Here is a 15978-nt window from a genome sequence, read left to right on the forward strand (position 1 = left end):
CACTCAGATTCATAAAGCAAGTTCTTAGAGACCTTCTAAGAGACTTAGACTCCCACACAATAATAGTGTGAGACTTTAACACCCCACTGACAATCTTAGACAGATAATTTAGAACATTAAAAAAGATATTCAGGACCAGAACTCAACTCTGGATAAAGTGGACCTGATAGATATCTATAGATCTCTCCACCCCAAAACAAAGGAATATACATTCTTCTCATTACCACATAGCACTTACTTTAAAATTGATCATATAATTGGAAGTAAATCACTCTCAGCAAATGCAGAAGAACTGAAATAATAACAGTCTCTCAGACCACAGCACAATCAAATTAGAACATAAGATTAAGAAATCTATTCAAGGCCAGGTGTGGTGGCTTATGACTGTTATCCCAGCACTTTGGGAGGCTGAGGTGGGTGGATTGCCTGAGGTCAGGAGTTCAAGACCAGCCTGGGCAATATGGTGAAACCCTGTCTCTACTAAAAATACAAAAATTAGCCAGGTATGGTGGAAGACGCCTGTAATCCCAGCTACTCGGGAGGCTGAGGCAAGGGAATCACTTGAATCCAGGAGGCAGAGGTTGCAGTGAGCTAATATCACACCACTGCACTCTAGCCTGGGCAACAGAGTAATGAGACTCTGTCTCAAAAAAAAAAAAAAAAAAAAAGTCTATTCAAAACCACACAACAACATGGAAATGAACAACCTCCTCCTTCTCCTGAACGACTCTTGAGTAAATAGTGAAATGCAGGCAGAAATCAAAGAGTTATTTGAAACTCATGAGAATGAAGATATACTGTATCAGAATATCTGGGACATAGCCAAAGCAGCATGAAGAGGGAAATTTATAGCACTAAATGGCCACATCTAAAAGCGAGAAAGATCTCAAGTTAACAATCTAACATTACAACTAAAAGAACTAGAGAACCTAGAACAAACAAATGTCATAGCTAGCAGAAGACAAGAAATAACCAACATGGGAGCTGAACTGAAGGACATAGAGACATGAAAACCCTTCAAAAAATCAACAAATCTAGGAGCTGTTTTTTTTTTTTTTTTAAACTAATTAAATAGACTGCTGGCTAGATTAATAAAGAAGAAAAGAGAGAAGATTGAAATAAACACAATCAGAAACAACAAGGGGGATATTTCCACTGACCCCAGAGAAACACAAACAACCCTCAGGGAATATTATAAACACCTCTTGCACATAAAATAGAAAATTTAGAAGAAATGGATAAATTCCTGGACACATGCACCCTCCCAAGACTGAACCAGGAAGAAATTGAATCCCTGAATAGATTAATAATGAATTCTGAAAATGAGGCAGTAATAAATAGCCTACCAACCAAAGAAATCCCAGGACCAGGTGGATTCACAGTTGAATTCTACCAGAGTTGTGAGGAAGAGCTGGTACTATTTCTACTGAAACTATTCCAAAGAATTAAAAAGGAAGGACTCCTCCCTATCTCATTCCATGAGGTCAGCATCATCCTGATACCAAAACCTGGCAGAGATATGACAAAAAGAAAAATTCAGGCCAATATTATTGATGAACAACAATGCAAAAATTCTCAACAAAATACTGGCAAACTGAATCCAGCAGTGCATCAAAAAGCTTATCCAGCATGATCAAGTAGGCTTTGTCCCTGGAATGCAAGGTTGATTTAATATATGCAAATCAGTAAATGTGATTCGCTACACAAACAGAACTAAAGACCAAAACCACATAGTTATCTCAATAGATGCAGAAGAGCCCTTTGATAAATTCAACATACATTCAAATTACAAACTCTCAAATTAAGTATTGAAGAAATATACCTCAAAATAATAAAAGGCATATGTGACAAACTCATAGCCAATATTCTATCGAATGGGCAAAAGCCAGAAGCACTCCCCTTGATAACTTGATAACTGTCACAAGACAAGGATGCTCTCTCTCTCACCACTCCTATTCAACGTAATATTGGAAGTTCTGGCCAGGTCAATTAGGCAAGAGATGGAAATAAAGCATATTTAAATAGGAGGAGAGGAAGTCAAACTATCTTTGTTTGCAGATGACATGATCCTACAGCTTGAAAACCCTATTGTTTCAGCCCAAAGCTTCTTAAACTGATAAGCAACTTCAGCAAAGTCTCAGGATACAAAATCAATGTGCAAAAATCACTAGCATTTCTATACAGTAACCAAGAGCCAAATCACAAATGAACTCCCATTCACAACTGCCACAAGAAGAATAAAATATCTGTGAATACAGCTAACAAGGAAAGTGAAGGACCTCTTCAAGGAGAACTACAAACCACTGCTCAAAGAAATCAGAGATGACACAAACAAATGAAAAAATATTCCATGCTCATGGATAGGAAGAATCAATATCATGAAAATGGCCATGCTGTCTAAAGCAATTTATAGATTCATTGCTAGTCCCCTTAAACTACCATTAAGATTCTTCACAGAATTAGTAAAAACTATTTCAAAATTCATGTAAAACCAAACAAAAGTCCGAATAGCCAAGGCAATCCTAAGCAAAAAGAGAAAAGCTAGAGGCATCACATGACCCAACTTTAAACTACACTGCAGGGCTACAGTAACCAAATAGCATAACAAAACAGCACAGTACTGGTACAAAACAGACACATAGACCAATGGAACAGAAAAAAGAAGGCAGAAACAAGACTGCACACCTACAACCATCTCATCTTTGACAAACCTCAAAAAACAAGCAGTGGGGAAAGAATTTCCTGTTTAATAAATGATGCTGGGAGAATTGGCTAGCCATATGCAAAAAATGGAAACTAGGCCCCTTTCTTAAACTATATACAAAAATCAACTCAAGATGGAATAAAGACTTAAATGTAAAACCCACAACTATAAAAACCCTGGAAGAAAACCTAGGCAATACCAGGTTTCAGGACATAGGCACAGGCGAAGATTTCATGATAAGATGCCAAAAGCAATTGCAACAAAAGCAAAAATTGACAAATGGGATATAATTAAACTAAAGAGCTTCTGCACAGCAAAAGAAACTATCATCAGGGTAGTCAAGCTACAGAATGAGAGAAAAATTTTGCAATCTATGCATCTGACAAATGTCTAATATCCAGCATCTATAAGGATCTTAAATTTACAAGAAAAAGCAACCCCATTAAAAAGTGGGCAAAGAACATGAACAGATACCTCTCAAAAGAAGATATACATGCAGCCAACAGACATATGAAAAAAAGCTTAACATCATTGATCATTAGAGAAATGCAGATCAAAACCATAATGAGATATCATCTCATACCAGTCAGAATGGCTATTACTAAAAAAACAAAAAACAGATGCTGGTAAGGTTGTAGAGCAAAAGGAATGCTTTTATACTGTTGGTGGGAGTTTAAATTAGTTCAATCATTGTGGAAGACAGTGTGGGGATTCCTCAAAGACTTAGAGGCAGAAATACCATTCGACCCAGCAATCCCATTACTGGGTATATACCCAAAGGAATAGAACCATTCTGTTTTAAAGACATATGCATACATATGTTCATTGCAGCACTATTCACAATAGCAAAGACATGGAATCAACTTAAATGCCCATCAATGATAGACTGGATACAGAAAATGTGGTACATGGATATAATGAGTTACTATGCAGCCATAAAAAGGAATGAGATAATGTCCTTTGCAGGGATATGGATGGAGCTGGAGGCCATTGTCCTTAGTAACCTAATACAAGAACAGAAAACCAAATACCACATGTTCTTGCTTGTAAGTGGGAGCTAAGTGATGAGAACACATGGACACAAGGCAGGGAACAGCACACACTGGGGCCTGTCAGAGGGCAGGTGGTGGGAGGAGGAAGAGGATCAGGAAGAATAGCTAATTGGTTCTGGGCTTAATACCTGAGTGATGGCATGATCTGTGCAGCAGGCCACCCTGGCACAAGTTTACCTGTGTTAACAAACCTGCGCATCCTGCTCATGTATCCCTGAATTTAAAATGAAAGATAAAAATTAAATAAATAAGTAAATAAATTAGAGGCAAAGCCCTCTTGTTTTTTTTACAAATTTTGCTTCAAATAATTCTTAAAGTCATGAACCCATAAAATGTATGCTAAACCTAGAACATTCTCTAGGTACTTCACTCTTTTATTTGAATGTTTTGAAAAGTGCTAGAGATGAGAGTAAGATATAGATTTATTTTTATCTGTTTAGCTTGATCATTCATTTTGTACCAGTCACCAATGAGCTCTTGAATTTAAGGTATGTAGGGGATTAAACTCAACAGATCTAGATGACATTTATTTAGTATCTTCAGTATTGCAAAAACACTAGGAATTTAAAAAGAAAAAGAATAATCTCTTCACTTAAGGAAGTCAGAGTGGGAGAGGAAGTCAATCACACCGAGGATCAGCCCAGTGACAGTTACTTCCTCACATACCATAGTGTATGTATATAATTTGAATAATGTGTCTCAGTACTCTGATAGATGTATGTACAGTGTGTTACTGAAGTGTAAAAGAGAGAGGTTGTTTCCCTAGGGAGAGTGGTGGAGCCAGCGAGGAGAGAGAATATCTTGCTAGCAGAACTAGTGCTTGCTTTGCATCCTGATGGGATAGGACCATACTTTGAGAACCACTGCTCTACATCTAACTGAGAGAAAAGGGGAGGGAAAAGGCATACAGAATTAATGGACCAGGCCTAGAGATGTCATACTTTAATTCTTCCCACATTTTATTGGCTACAACTCAGTCACATGACTTCATCTACCTTCAAAGGAGGTGGAAATCGTAGTCTGTGAACTTAGGAAAACAAGAGAAATGGTTGGTTTACAACTCTATAATCTCTGCCACAGGAGGGCATGGCCATTCTTATAATGCAGGAAGCAGGGAGGGGCTAGGAAAGACAACTCATGACAAGTTAATTTGCTTAGGCATGTCCTTAAGAAGGGCAAGTGCACTGTTTCCTAGAATGAGAGATGAGATGATATTAACAAAAGAATTCCTTATAAATCTTTACATGTGTTGGTGATTATGGCACTAGAAATTTAAGCGAAAATCTTTATTTGATGTCATTAATTAGTGTTGAATTACTGCTAAATTTCAAAAAGTAACACAATGCTTTGGCATACATGAAATACTTACTGTTTTAAATGAAAATGTTGTATTTATATATTACTCTATAGTAAATCCCAGGCAAAAGCTATGATTATTTCTTCTGAAGTTATATGAAGACTGCTTTTATGAAAGGAGAAATAGAACATAATGATTTTAAATTGTCCAGTAAGCTCTATAAGCATGGCAAGCTAAGGGACAACAGTAAAAATAATAACATCAAGTGTTTATTAAGCATGCACCATGTACTTTGCCTTATACAATGTGACTTAGGGAATTAGAGACAGCTTACTAATATTGTATAAGCGTTTTCAATCTATTAACTCATTTAACCCTCACAAAAGTCCTATGAACAAAACAGTTAATTTTAGTATTATTCCCATTCCACAGATGAGAAAACTGAGGCACAGAGCGATAAAGTTATTTGCCTAGACAGCTAGTAAGTAGCAGAATTGGTATTCATATCCAAATAGTCTGCCTTCAGAGGCCAATGTCATGTCTACTGCTCTGTATATCCCTGAAGCTAGAATCAAAAGTGAAGATACAGGAACAAAGGGTAGGGAGCTCATTCGATCTGTGTGTTTCCACTGCAGTAGACTCGAGGCTGCTGTTTGGTGCATAAGCAGTGCATTTTGTCCATGAACATGGTGTGTTATGCAATGGTAGCATTTATCAATCAGAACTTATTTTCCTGTTCAGTAAGGCCTAGCCTTTTGCAGACTGTTTTTTCTTCCAGTTGCTATACCTGTCCTGGTTTACATGACACTGTATGCAGCTCCCAAACTGTTGGGAGAATCCTAGAATAAAAGACGTAATTCTTGTTTTTGTGACACATCTGAGCAATTTCTTTTTCTTCCACAGACAGAACTGTCCTTGTGGATACAGATCTTCCATTCTTCAAAGGACTGTATGTGATGGGTACCTTAGACTTCCCTGTGAACAGAAGCAATGTTTTGAGTGTGGCATGCATGGTCATTGCAGGAGGGGAGCTGAAAGTTGGTGAGTAAAGGCACAAGGATTGCAAGCATGTTGGGAATTATACTCTGTGAGAAGGGGCTCCGGGAAACAAATGGTATCATCAAGCAGGTTGCTTAACAGAGTCTGGGGAGGGTTAAGGTAGTAGTGAGTGTACTGGTGAAGTTACTCTTTGGCAAGTTTTACATGTGATCAGAGGTGGCTTGTATTGGTCAGTCTCTCATGCCGGTGCGCTACCAGGCTGTTTCTGGTCCGCCTGCTGCTGCTCATTCCAGGGCTTTTTTTTTTTTCCACCTCCTCCAGGCTACAGATCAATTCTTCCAGTAGGTTTTCTTTGTATCAGAATATGCCTTTAACTCACTCTTTCAGAAGATATCATAGGATGGATTTGATATCATCTGATCAACTAACTCACAATAAAATTTCAATTGCTGTCGTAACAATTTCCTGAGAAAATATACTTGAAAGCAAAGCTATGTGCTAGCACTTTACCAGGACAAATAATCCCAAAGATGTGAGAATGAAGGAAAAAGAAAAGTGAAGAGGAAAGGGAGGGAAAGCAAATACAAGGTAGTCATAGCTTCTCGAGGAAGCATGCTTGGTTTGCTTGGTTATGTGGGATATCTTGAGAGAAGCCTTACTAGAACTTCCATATCTTGGGACAATATGGGGGAGGTAGTGAGGAGAAGGCAAGCATCTCACCTGGCCCATTCCACACCATGAACTCCTCTGACTTTGTTATTTTTGTGGCTCCCTGGGTAGCTAGTGGAAGGACCAGATGCCAGGAGATGAGGCTCCTCTTGCTGGGAAGCGGATCATGTTACTGGGGCCCCAGGACAGGCAGAATGGAATGGATCTGGGGTAGTATATTAACCAGATTTGGCTTACTTAATTAAAAAAACCTGAAATGTTATGGGTAGACAATATACTTTGAACTGTTGTAAGCGATGGGTATAAATGCTGAAAAGACATGTACCCTGTCTCCAAAGGAGCTACTTTAGAACTTTAGTAAGGCATTCTACTTTGCCCCAGGAAGAAGATTAAAAGAGAATTCCCAGAAAAAAAAAATCATATCATAGTCCAAAGAAGTGTATCTCTGGTGGTAAGGAAATATTTAGATATCATTGTTAGGTAGCATGAAAATTTTAGAATCTCTGTTGGGAGAAAATTCTAGAATCTCTGTTGGGAGAAAATTCTAGATCTAATTACCGGAACAAAGGTTAAGTCACTGTAAAAAGATTTCTGAAAAAATATGGTCAATCCTTTTCTTGAATACTTCCAGTGACAAAAAAATCAAAACCTTTCAAGGCAACCTGTTCCCACTATTTAAAATCCTATTAGAATTATTTTTGTTCCATTAAGCTAAAGTCTATCTTCCTCCAATTTCCATAGGTTCAGGCTCTTCCCCTTGAGCCATTCAGGACAAGTATCATACTCCTTTTAATTCTATAGCACTTCATTCACATCTTCTTGAATCTTTTCTGTTTTAGGTCATACAGTTTATAACCATGGTTCATAGTTATTGCTGTTTTAAGTATTTTGTTTTAGCTTATGGTACAAAACTGCAAATACAGGAAAACAAAGAGAACTATATGGTGGAAATGAAGTGATCAAAGTTTCCGAGTGCAAATATTTCCAAGTGCAAATATAACCACAATTAATATTTTGGTGTTTTATCTCAGAATCATTTTTTTTCTTACATATACACACACACACACATGCATATATTTCAAAACATAGGGCATATACTTTGATTTTTTTGATCCTGTATAAACAATGTAAGAATTTCTACAACTCATTATATTTCAAAGGCCCAACTTTAATGATTTCAACATTATATAATATATGGGAATATATACATATGCATGCATGTATAATAATTTAGCCATTTTTCTCTTGTTAAGCATCTAAGTTATTTCAGATTTTTGTCCTTGTAACTCACTCTGCAATGAACATTCAATAATTAAATCATTATTCATATCTTCATTTCCTTAGGATGGGCTTTTAAACATGAAATTAATGGGCCTAAGGATAAGAACATTTTTTAAAGGTTTTTAATACATGCTGCCAAATTGCTTTTCAGAAAAATTTTATAAATTTGTACACCCCATTTCCCATAGATTATTATGAGATTCCCTATTCCTTGCTGGCATTGCCTCTAAACACAACTTTGTTTTGTTTAATTCCTCTGAAAGCCAGGGAGAAAGAACTATTCCCAGGTGGGATCTGCCTATTCTGAACAGAATGAAAGGAGTATAGCAGTTAACAGAATGGGCTCTAAGTCAGATGGTGGAGGGACCAAATCCACCTTGGCCACCTATTGGCTGTTTGACCTTCAGCAAGTCAACCTCTGGGCACCTTCATTTCTTCATCTGCAACATATGTAGGATAACAGTAGAACCTTCTTCAGAGAGATATTAAACATAACAGCTCACAGGAAATGCTTGGTATATGGTAGGTGTTCAATAAATGTTTATCAGCCAGGGTGCTCACAGAAAATATATGTCATATGCATTAGACAGTTTGAAGGGATTTAAATAAAGGAATGATTTACAAAGATCCAAATGGGATGAGGTATACCCTAGGGCTAGTAAAGCCACTTATCCTTACTACCTCTTGCCATAAAGGACTGAGGAAAGAATGTTACAGGAACCCAGAGATAAAGAGAGAGGTTTAGAGATGGTTGTCAGATCACCCCAGAGGCATGGCCTTTGTATGGTTGGAATTCACCCAGTACAAGGAAGGAACTACAGGAATAAACACTCTTATCTCATTCTTTTGCTTCCCTCCTGTCTTCTGCTTGTGCTACCATTTGGCCACATCCGACTGGAAGTCAGAGTAAAGGAGAACTTGATGCAGTACACAAAGGTCAGCCACATCCTGGGGCACTGGGTAGGGTGGAGAAGCACAGAGCTTGGAAATGGAGGTGTCCACAAAAGCTCTCCAGCACAGCCTCCAGCTATCAGAACAGATATGATTCTTCTGTTAATACAGCCAAATATTAAACTGACTTCTTTATCCAGCCAGGTCATGCTGTTAGTCCTGCCAACTACATTTGTTGGCTCTGATTCCTGCTCTTTTTATTTGTGCTGCCACAAATACATATCTCTACATTGTACAGTTGTGTTGGGCTTATTTTGTTTTCCTTGGGTTTTGAGGGAATCTAAGGGCAATACTTTTTACCCATCTCTTCATTTAATTATTTCAGTTCATCTTTCTACACTGGAGATATTCTCTTGAAGTCTGGTCTTTTCCTTGCAGATTGCTACCATTTGCCCATTTGTTTAACATTGTGTAAAATCCTCATCTAATTAATTGGGAAATATTAAATAACATTGAACCCTGTTCTTATTACTACAAAACTTATTTCCAGTTGATATCTTCTATTGCAAAGATTGATCTCTTTCTTCGGTAAGTTATATTTGGATTTCTAAGGTCACTTATTACTATAATATATAGCTTGCTGCCTGAAAAATTTGTACCTTTGAAGGTAAGTGACACTGTGCCACTTTCCAGTTTTACTTTATATATTTCAGGTCTCATTAAAAAATTTCTCCATTCCCAATTCTGTTTTTTACCCATCACTAGATAGTGGTGTGTTCTTTTCCTCCTTGCTTCATCCATGTGTTCCAGGCCTAAAGGTTGGTTATTGGAACCCATCTGCCCAATCCAATGTGTATTATGCCTGAAGGAAGACTTTCAACCCATCTGTCCAATTTTACCACACCCTAAAGAAATCCCAACATGAAATAGATAATAAGACTAGTTAGTAAATAAACCTAATAGATTTGGACATTGGCACAGAGTGCTGCCAGTATATGCCTGCTATCTGCTTTTTTTTTTTTTTTTTTTTTTTTTGAGATGGAGTTTTGCTCTTGTTGCCCGGGCAGGAGTGCAGTGGTGTGATCTCAGCTCACTGTAACCTCTGTCTTCCAGTTTTAAGTAATTCTCCTGCCTCAGCCTCCCAAGTAGCTGGGATTACAGCCACCCGCCACCATATTGGCTCAGCTAATTTTTGTATTTTTATTAGAGACAGAGTTTCACCATGTTGGCCAGGCTGGTCTCGAATTCCTGACCTCGTGAGCCACCTGCTTTGGCCTCCCAAAGTGCTGGGATTATAGGCATGAGCCACCACGCCCAGCTGGTGGTCCTGCTTTTAAGGCAGCTGGTGCTGGCAAAGGTATCAATGGACTTTTAATAGAGTTGAATCATAGAATGCTAGAATTAGAAAGGAAGCTCAAGATCAAAGCTTTGCTTAGAGGGCTACAGCTACATCACAAATGCCAAACTCAATTTCATTCTTCGTTCAGTGCTTGTCTCATTAGTCTGATAAAACACTTAAGATAAGCTTAAAGAATTACACATGTGTGTCCATTCTTTCATTTATCATGGGTTTACTCAGTGCCTACCGTGTACCAAGTACCATGGGGCATACTGGGCATATAGAAACAGAAATCATGAACCCGAATTTTCAAGAGGTGTCTCACTAAAATAGTGTGACAAACGAATAAAAACATGATTGGAAGGGTCATGTCTTCCAACCTAGAGGGAGCTTAAAGATAAAGGAAGATATGTGAACAGGTACATATTTTAGATGAGCATTATACTTTCGGGAAACTGCAGGGAATGGGTATGTCTGGATAGCCGGCTTTGTATGAAATGGTGGTAGTAGATGAAGCACCTTGACCTGATATACTATGCTAAGGAGTTTGGATTTTCCTATGAAGGCAGTGGGTAGTCACTGGATAGTTTTAAGTAAGGAAGTGACATGATTATATTTATTCTTGGAAAAATTAGTGCTGGAAGTGTAGAGAATGCACTTAAAAGGGACACAGTGAAAAAGGAGAAGTCTACTGAGATGTTTTAGGAAAGGAATTGTAAGGGAGTGAACTAAGGTTTACTCTTTAACAGGAGTTAAAGAGGAAAGAATGAATTAGAGACACATTGAGGAGGTAAAAATCACTAGAACCTAGTGATAATTTTGATCTGAGGCAAGGAGGAGTTGTTTGGGATATATCCAAGGTTTCGGGTTGGGAGATCTGGGTCAATGGGGATGCCAAGAATGAGTGCCCTTTCCTCACTCTGTTAGTTGAATGGCCCTCAGCAAGTTATATGAACTAGCTGTGTCTCAGTACCCTTATCTCCAAGGTAGAAATAGTAATAGTACATATTTCATAGAGGTTTTTAAAAATTAAGTGAGTTAACATTTATTAAAGTGCTTGAACAATGTTGAGTATGCAGTAAACTTTATACAGTGGTTTGTTAAATACCCAGACTCATAAATCTCAAGGTTAGATTTCAATGAAATATGCAAGTGATAATATCTAGAAGGCAAGTAGATTTATGAATAAAGAAACCAATGAGAGAGGTCTGTGCTAAATGTACATATTTGAGGATCATCAGCTCAAATGTGAAATTAAAGATGTGAATAAAATTGGCCAAACAGATTTTGTGGATAGAAATTTTGAGGAGCACCAGTCTTTGAAGGGTGGTAGAGGAAGCTGAGTTCAGTAACAAGAATGGAAAAAAAAAAAAAAAAAAAAGTTACATAGGTGGAAAGAAAATGAAATGACAAGAAAATAATATCTTGAAACAAAGAAGGCAATTTACAAGAGGAAGTGGTCAGTAATATGAGATACAGTGGAAATGACAAAGAAAATAGAAAAGAAAACTGGCCATCTTATTCCAGCTTTTTGTTTTTTATAATGGCTGATAAATATAGTTTTGACACAAATTGTTACTTTTCATGTAAAACAAATAAAAATGCAACATTTACTGCTTCAGGAGCAATAACTTTTCATAAGCTCAATGCCATTTATCTATTCTTTAACAACTTCATTTTTTGGCTTTAGTATAGCCTGAGGTGTCATTGAACATATTGAATTTCATGGTTGAAAATGAATAGTTGTCCATATTGAGTCATGGCATCAAACCTTTATGGGATTGCTTTCATGAATAACTGATTTTCTTTTGGATGGTGAAATGAAATGGATAAATAGATACTAAGGAGAAAATAATTCCTCTGATATGGTGATTTTCCAAAGTTTCCTTTGTAGATTTGTCCCTTCCTCCTTTATCTCCTCCCCACCTCCCTCTTTCATTGAGTGCCAACTCAGAGCCAGGCATTCTTTCTGGTATTTGAATATTCCACAGTGAACAAGACGTTCAGTAGTGAACAATTCCTGCTTGCATTATTTTATTGGGGGAAACAGACAAATAGTAAAATAAGTGAGGACGATAAGTTCAGATGGCAATACATTCTCTGAAAGAAACTAAACAGGAACATTAATTAATGAGAGATCCAGGTTGGATGTTGGCAACCATATGTTAGATAGTTAGTAAAGACCTTTCTAACAAGTCAATGTGACATCAGACTGTAGAGACAAGAAAAAGCTAGACCTGCAAAGATTTGAACAAGAGCATTTCGGGCTGAGGGAGAGTTAGTGCAAAGGTCCTGAGGGAGAAATGTGCTTTGTGTAGTAGTCGTGAGGCAGAAAGGCAGCCCCTGTAGTTGGAGAATCGTAAATAGTAGTGAGTTTATAGTGAACATCATGAGTTTCATGGGGCAGATTTTGAGATATAGAGTGTTGCTTTCTAAAGCATTAAAGAACAAAATGAGTCCAAATTATGCTGAGAATTGCTACTTATTGATAGTCTCTTGAGTATGGCTTTAATAAGACAGAAAATTAGCTTCATAAATATGGAAATTCCAGAGACATGAATTATGATTTTAGTTTAGTAACTCATTGTACAATTTCTGGAAAATACCCCAATAGTAGATTCATAACTGTGATGTTGCAAATCTCTGTGATTGTTTGAAACATCTGTCTCGTTTTATTGGTAAGGAAACTGAAATCCAGAGAGATTACTGATTTGTTTCAAGGTCTCAGAGCTGACAAAAACAGGACCAGGACAAGTGGCTATTTTAGCTATCTTAAATATTGTCCTTCAAGCCTTTGCCCAAGGACTACCTTTACTATTTAATGGCAAAAACCACAATTACTTTTGCACCAATCTAATATGAAGCCTCTCTTTTCTCCATGCAGTAAATTTCAGTGTACCTTTCCTTCTGGTCCATGCTACTCATTCATGTTGCCATTATTGCATTCAGTGATGACATGAATAGCATTAGTGTCTATCTCCATTAAATAATTAATTAGCATCTTATCTCCAGTAAATGATAGACTTCATCAGAACATTTTATAACCCTAGTACCTACTGCATTGTAGAATTCTGATAATATGCTGTTATGACTAATAATCTATACACAAGTGAATGGGCATATTTAGGTTTGTCTTTCAGCTCACTGCATTTTTCTTGGAAAACATTTAATCTACTTAGACTTAAATGTCTACATCTGTGAGGAAGAAATTATGGTGTTAATGTTTAGATGACTACAAAATATTTATCCCCTATGTGAAAGGAAAAAAGGAGGTATAAAATAAAATTGAAAACGTTGGTGTCTTGTAGGAATTCAAAGTATTTTCATTTTTACAATCTGTTAGAACAGGAAAACCGACTTAAAAATGTCCCCAACTCAAAGCTTGTTCAATAAACACTTGTTTGTTGATATAAATGTTTTTTTAAAACATATAAAAGCTTTGCCCATGAAAAACTGTCTGAGTCCATCCCTTTCATCAGTGTCTCCTCTTACATGAGACATTGCCCATGCTTTAACAAACACGTTCCTTGTTGTTTTAGATATCAATGCTGTTAACTTGTTACTGACTCAAACATTCAACTCAATAAAGACTGTTTTAATCTTGTACTTTTAAAACTGCGAATGAAAAATCTTCTTTTAGTACTTTTTAGGAAGACTTCAGAGATGTTACCAATAATAATACATTTGTATTAATTATTAAAATAATATAAATGTACCATTTAAATAATATAAAATAATAATAAATTTATATAATTTTATAAAGTTTTTTTGTATTGTAAAAATACATTTGTGAGACAAATATTCTGATGGATATTTACAGCTTAATAGAACCCTCCTTGATCCCTAAGTCAACAAGATATGCCCCAACCATTGCCATCCCTGGGGACACAGCAGTTCATTGTTCCTTTGGCCTGTCACAACCAGGTCACATGATGCATTGTCTAGTTGCTCAGTAATTATACTAGGCACTCGGCTTTTATCCTAAAACTTGTCACATATTGTTTTTCAGGGTCAGTGATGGGTATTTGTCAGCCCTGTCTCACATTTGTAGCCAGGAGCCTAAGGTCATCATTAGCACATGCCTTTGATTGTCAGGAAATGAAGTACTAGGTATATGGAAGTTTCTTTCATTGCTTCCATGATTGGGACTTTCTCAATCCTAAAGAAGAAGAAAAATCCATACACAGTTTATTGCCTTTCAAACTGACAGTTCTGTAAGGCTCATTGGATGATTAAGTAATAACAAGGAGACAAACCTGAGAAAAGTGTAGATTAAAACATATCCTCCAGCTTAAAGCCACAATACCCAGTAGTCAGACCCATTGAGCAGCCAGAGAGAATCTTGTATGTGATGTTCATTTAAAAAAATATATGAAGTTAAAAAGTATGTCCTCCTTCAAATTTAACTATGATTAGAAAAAGACACAAATACCCACACATGCAATGTGTAAAATGTAAGTGTACATAGATATCTGCAAAATAGATGGTTTGTTCAGTTTATTTAGATGGACAGTTCCCTAATCAAACTAACAGTTGCTTGATAAAATAAAAAGGTGACATAAAAGGGATGTGACTTTTAAAGCTGTTACTTATTTAGCCGTAGGAGCAAAAGTGTAAAAGCTTTGCCCCTTAGAGGTACAGAAAACGCTTAAACTCATTTCTGTGCTTGGAGAGTCCCTAATAAGGCTGGCAGCCAACAGTTAAATAATACTTATTTCAAAATGATATTAAGAATAGAAAGATCTGTTTATTTTCTGGTGGATATTAGTTCTCTCATAACATCACATTATCCTTAAATCTATGTGTGTGTGTTTGTGTGTGTGTGTGTGTGTGTGTGTGTATTTTTAATATATTTTTTAACCCAAGCGCTAATACAAATAAAGATTCTTCTGTCCTATTAGGACATCAGTTAGTCTTTACTAAAGGCATTTGCAGTGATCATCTTTCCTATTTTAATAATTTTTAAATCAGTCTTTCTTAAACTGTACTTTTGACTCATGAATCCATATAACAGTAATATAATATTTCTTAGAGATTTATTTAGTTATTAAAATAATTAATCGAATAATAAATTTATTATAAAATATTTAATTTTGCATACAAACAAAATAATTTTAAGAAAACTAGTGAATAAATGAATGAATGATTTGTTTTTTTAGTTAGAAAACTTACAGGAATGTTTCAGTTTAAGGTAAACTTTGTGTTTTCTGAAGTTCCTTGGGCTGGACATTGAAATAAGTAGTCACTTAATATTTTTACTTTGAAATATCTAGTGTCTAGCTAGTACTTTAGAAATTAGATATTACTTGCTAGGAAGAACTTGCCTTATTTTTTTAAGTTTTCAAATTTAAAGGTTAATTTTGAATAAGTGTGATACCTCCATGGTTACTATTACTATCTTTTTTACTACTATTATTAATACTGCTAAAAGCCAATATTTTTAAAAAACATGTATCATATACAGACACTGTGCCCTGTACTATTAGCATGGACTAAATCATTTAACCCTCACAAAAAATGGATGCTATTATTATGCCTATTTTATCATTGAGGAAACTGAGGCTTAAAGAAATGAGGTAATTTGCTCAACCTTATGGAGGAAGTTTTAAGAACTTTTGTACATTTTGCAAGTAGTGAATGAATAACATATTTTCATGTTTATTTTAATATTCCATTAATTGATAAGTTGAGAGGCCTCATTAAAAATGAAAATTTGTCAGCCTGAATGAAATCACTGTATGAACGG

At 36.3% G+C, this 15978-nt stretch overlaps 1 protein-coding gene across 1 annotated transcript in view; it reads left to right on the top strand.

Moving 5' to 3' along the window:
* Positions 1 to 15978, top strand: part of PKHD1 (PKHD1 ciliary IPT domain containing fibrocystin/polyductin) — a 469171-nt gene that overhangs the window by 288017 nt on the left and 165176 nt on the right. The window contains exon 52 of the mRNA XM_023212993.1: positions 5957 to 6094. Within this exon, the coding sequence (XP_023068761.1) occupies positions 5957 to 6094 (138 nt within the window). The remainder of the gene's footprint in view (positions 1 to 5956; positions 6095 to 15978) is intronic.

This window comes from Piliocolobus tephrosceles, chromosome 5 (assembly GCF_002776525.5).
Source record: "Piliocolobus tephrosceles isolate RC106 chromosome 5, ASM277652v3, whole genome shotgun sequence".
Lineage (NCBI taxonomy): Eukaryota > Metazoa > Chordata > Mammalia > Primates > Cercopithecidae > Piliocolobus > Piliocolobus tephrosceles.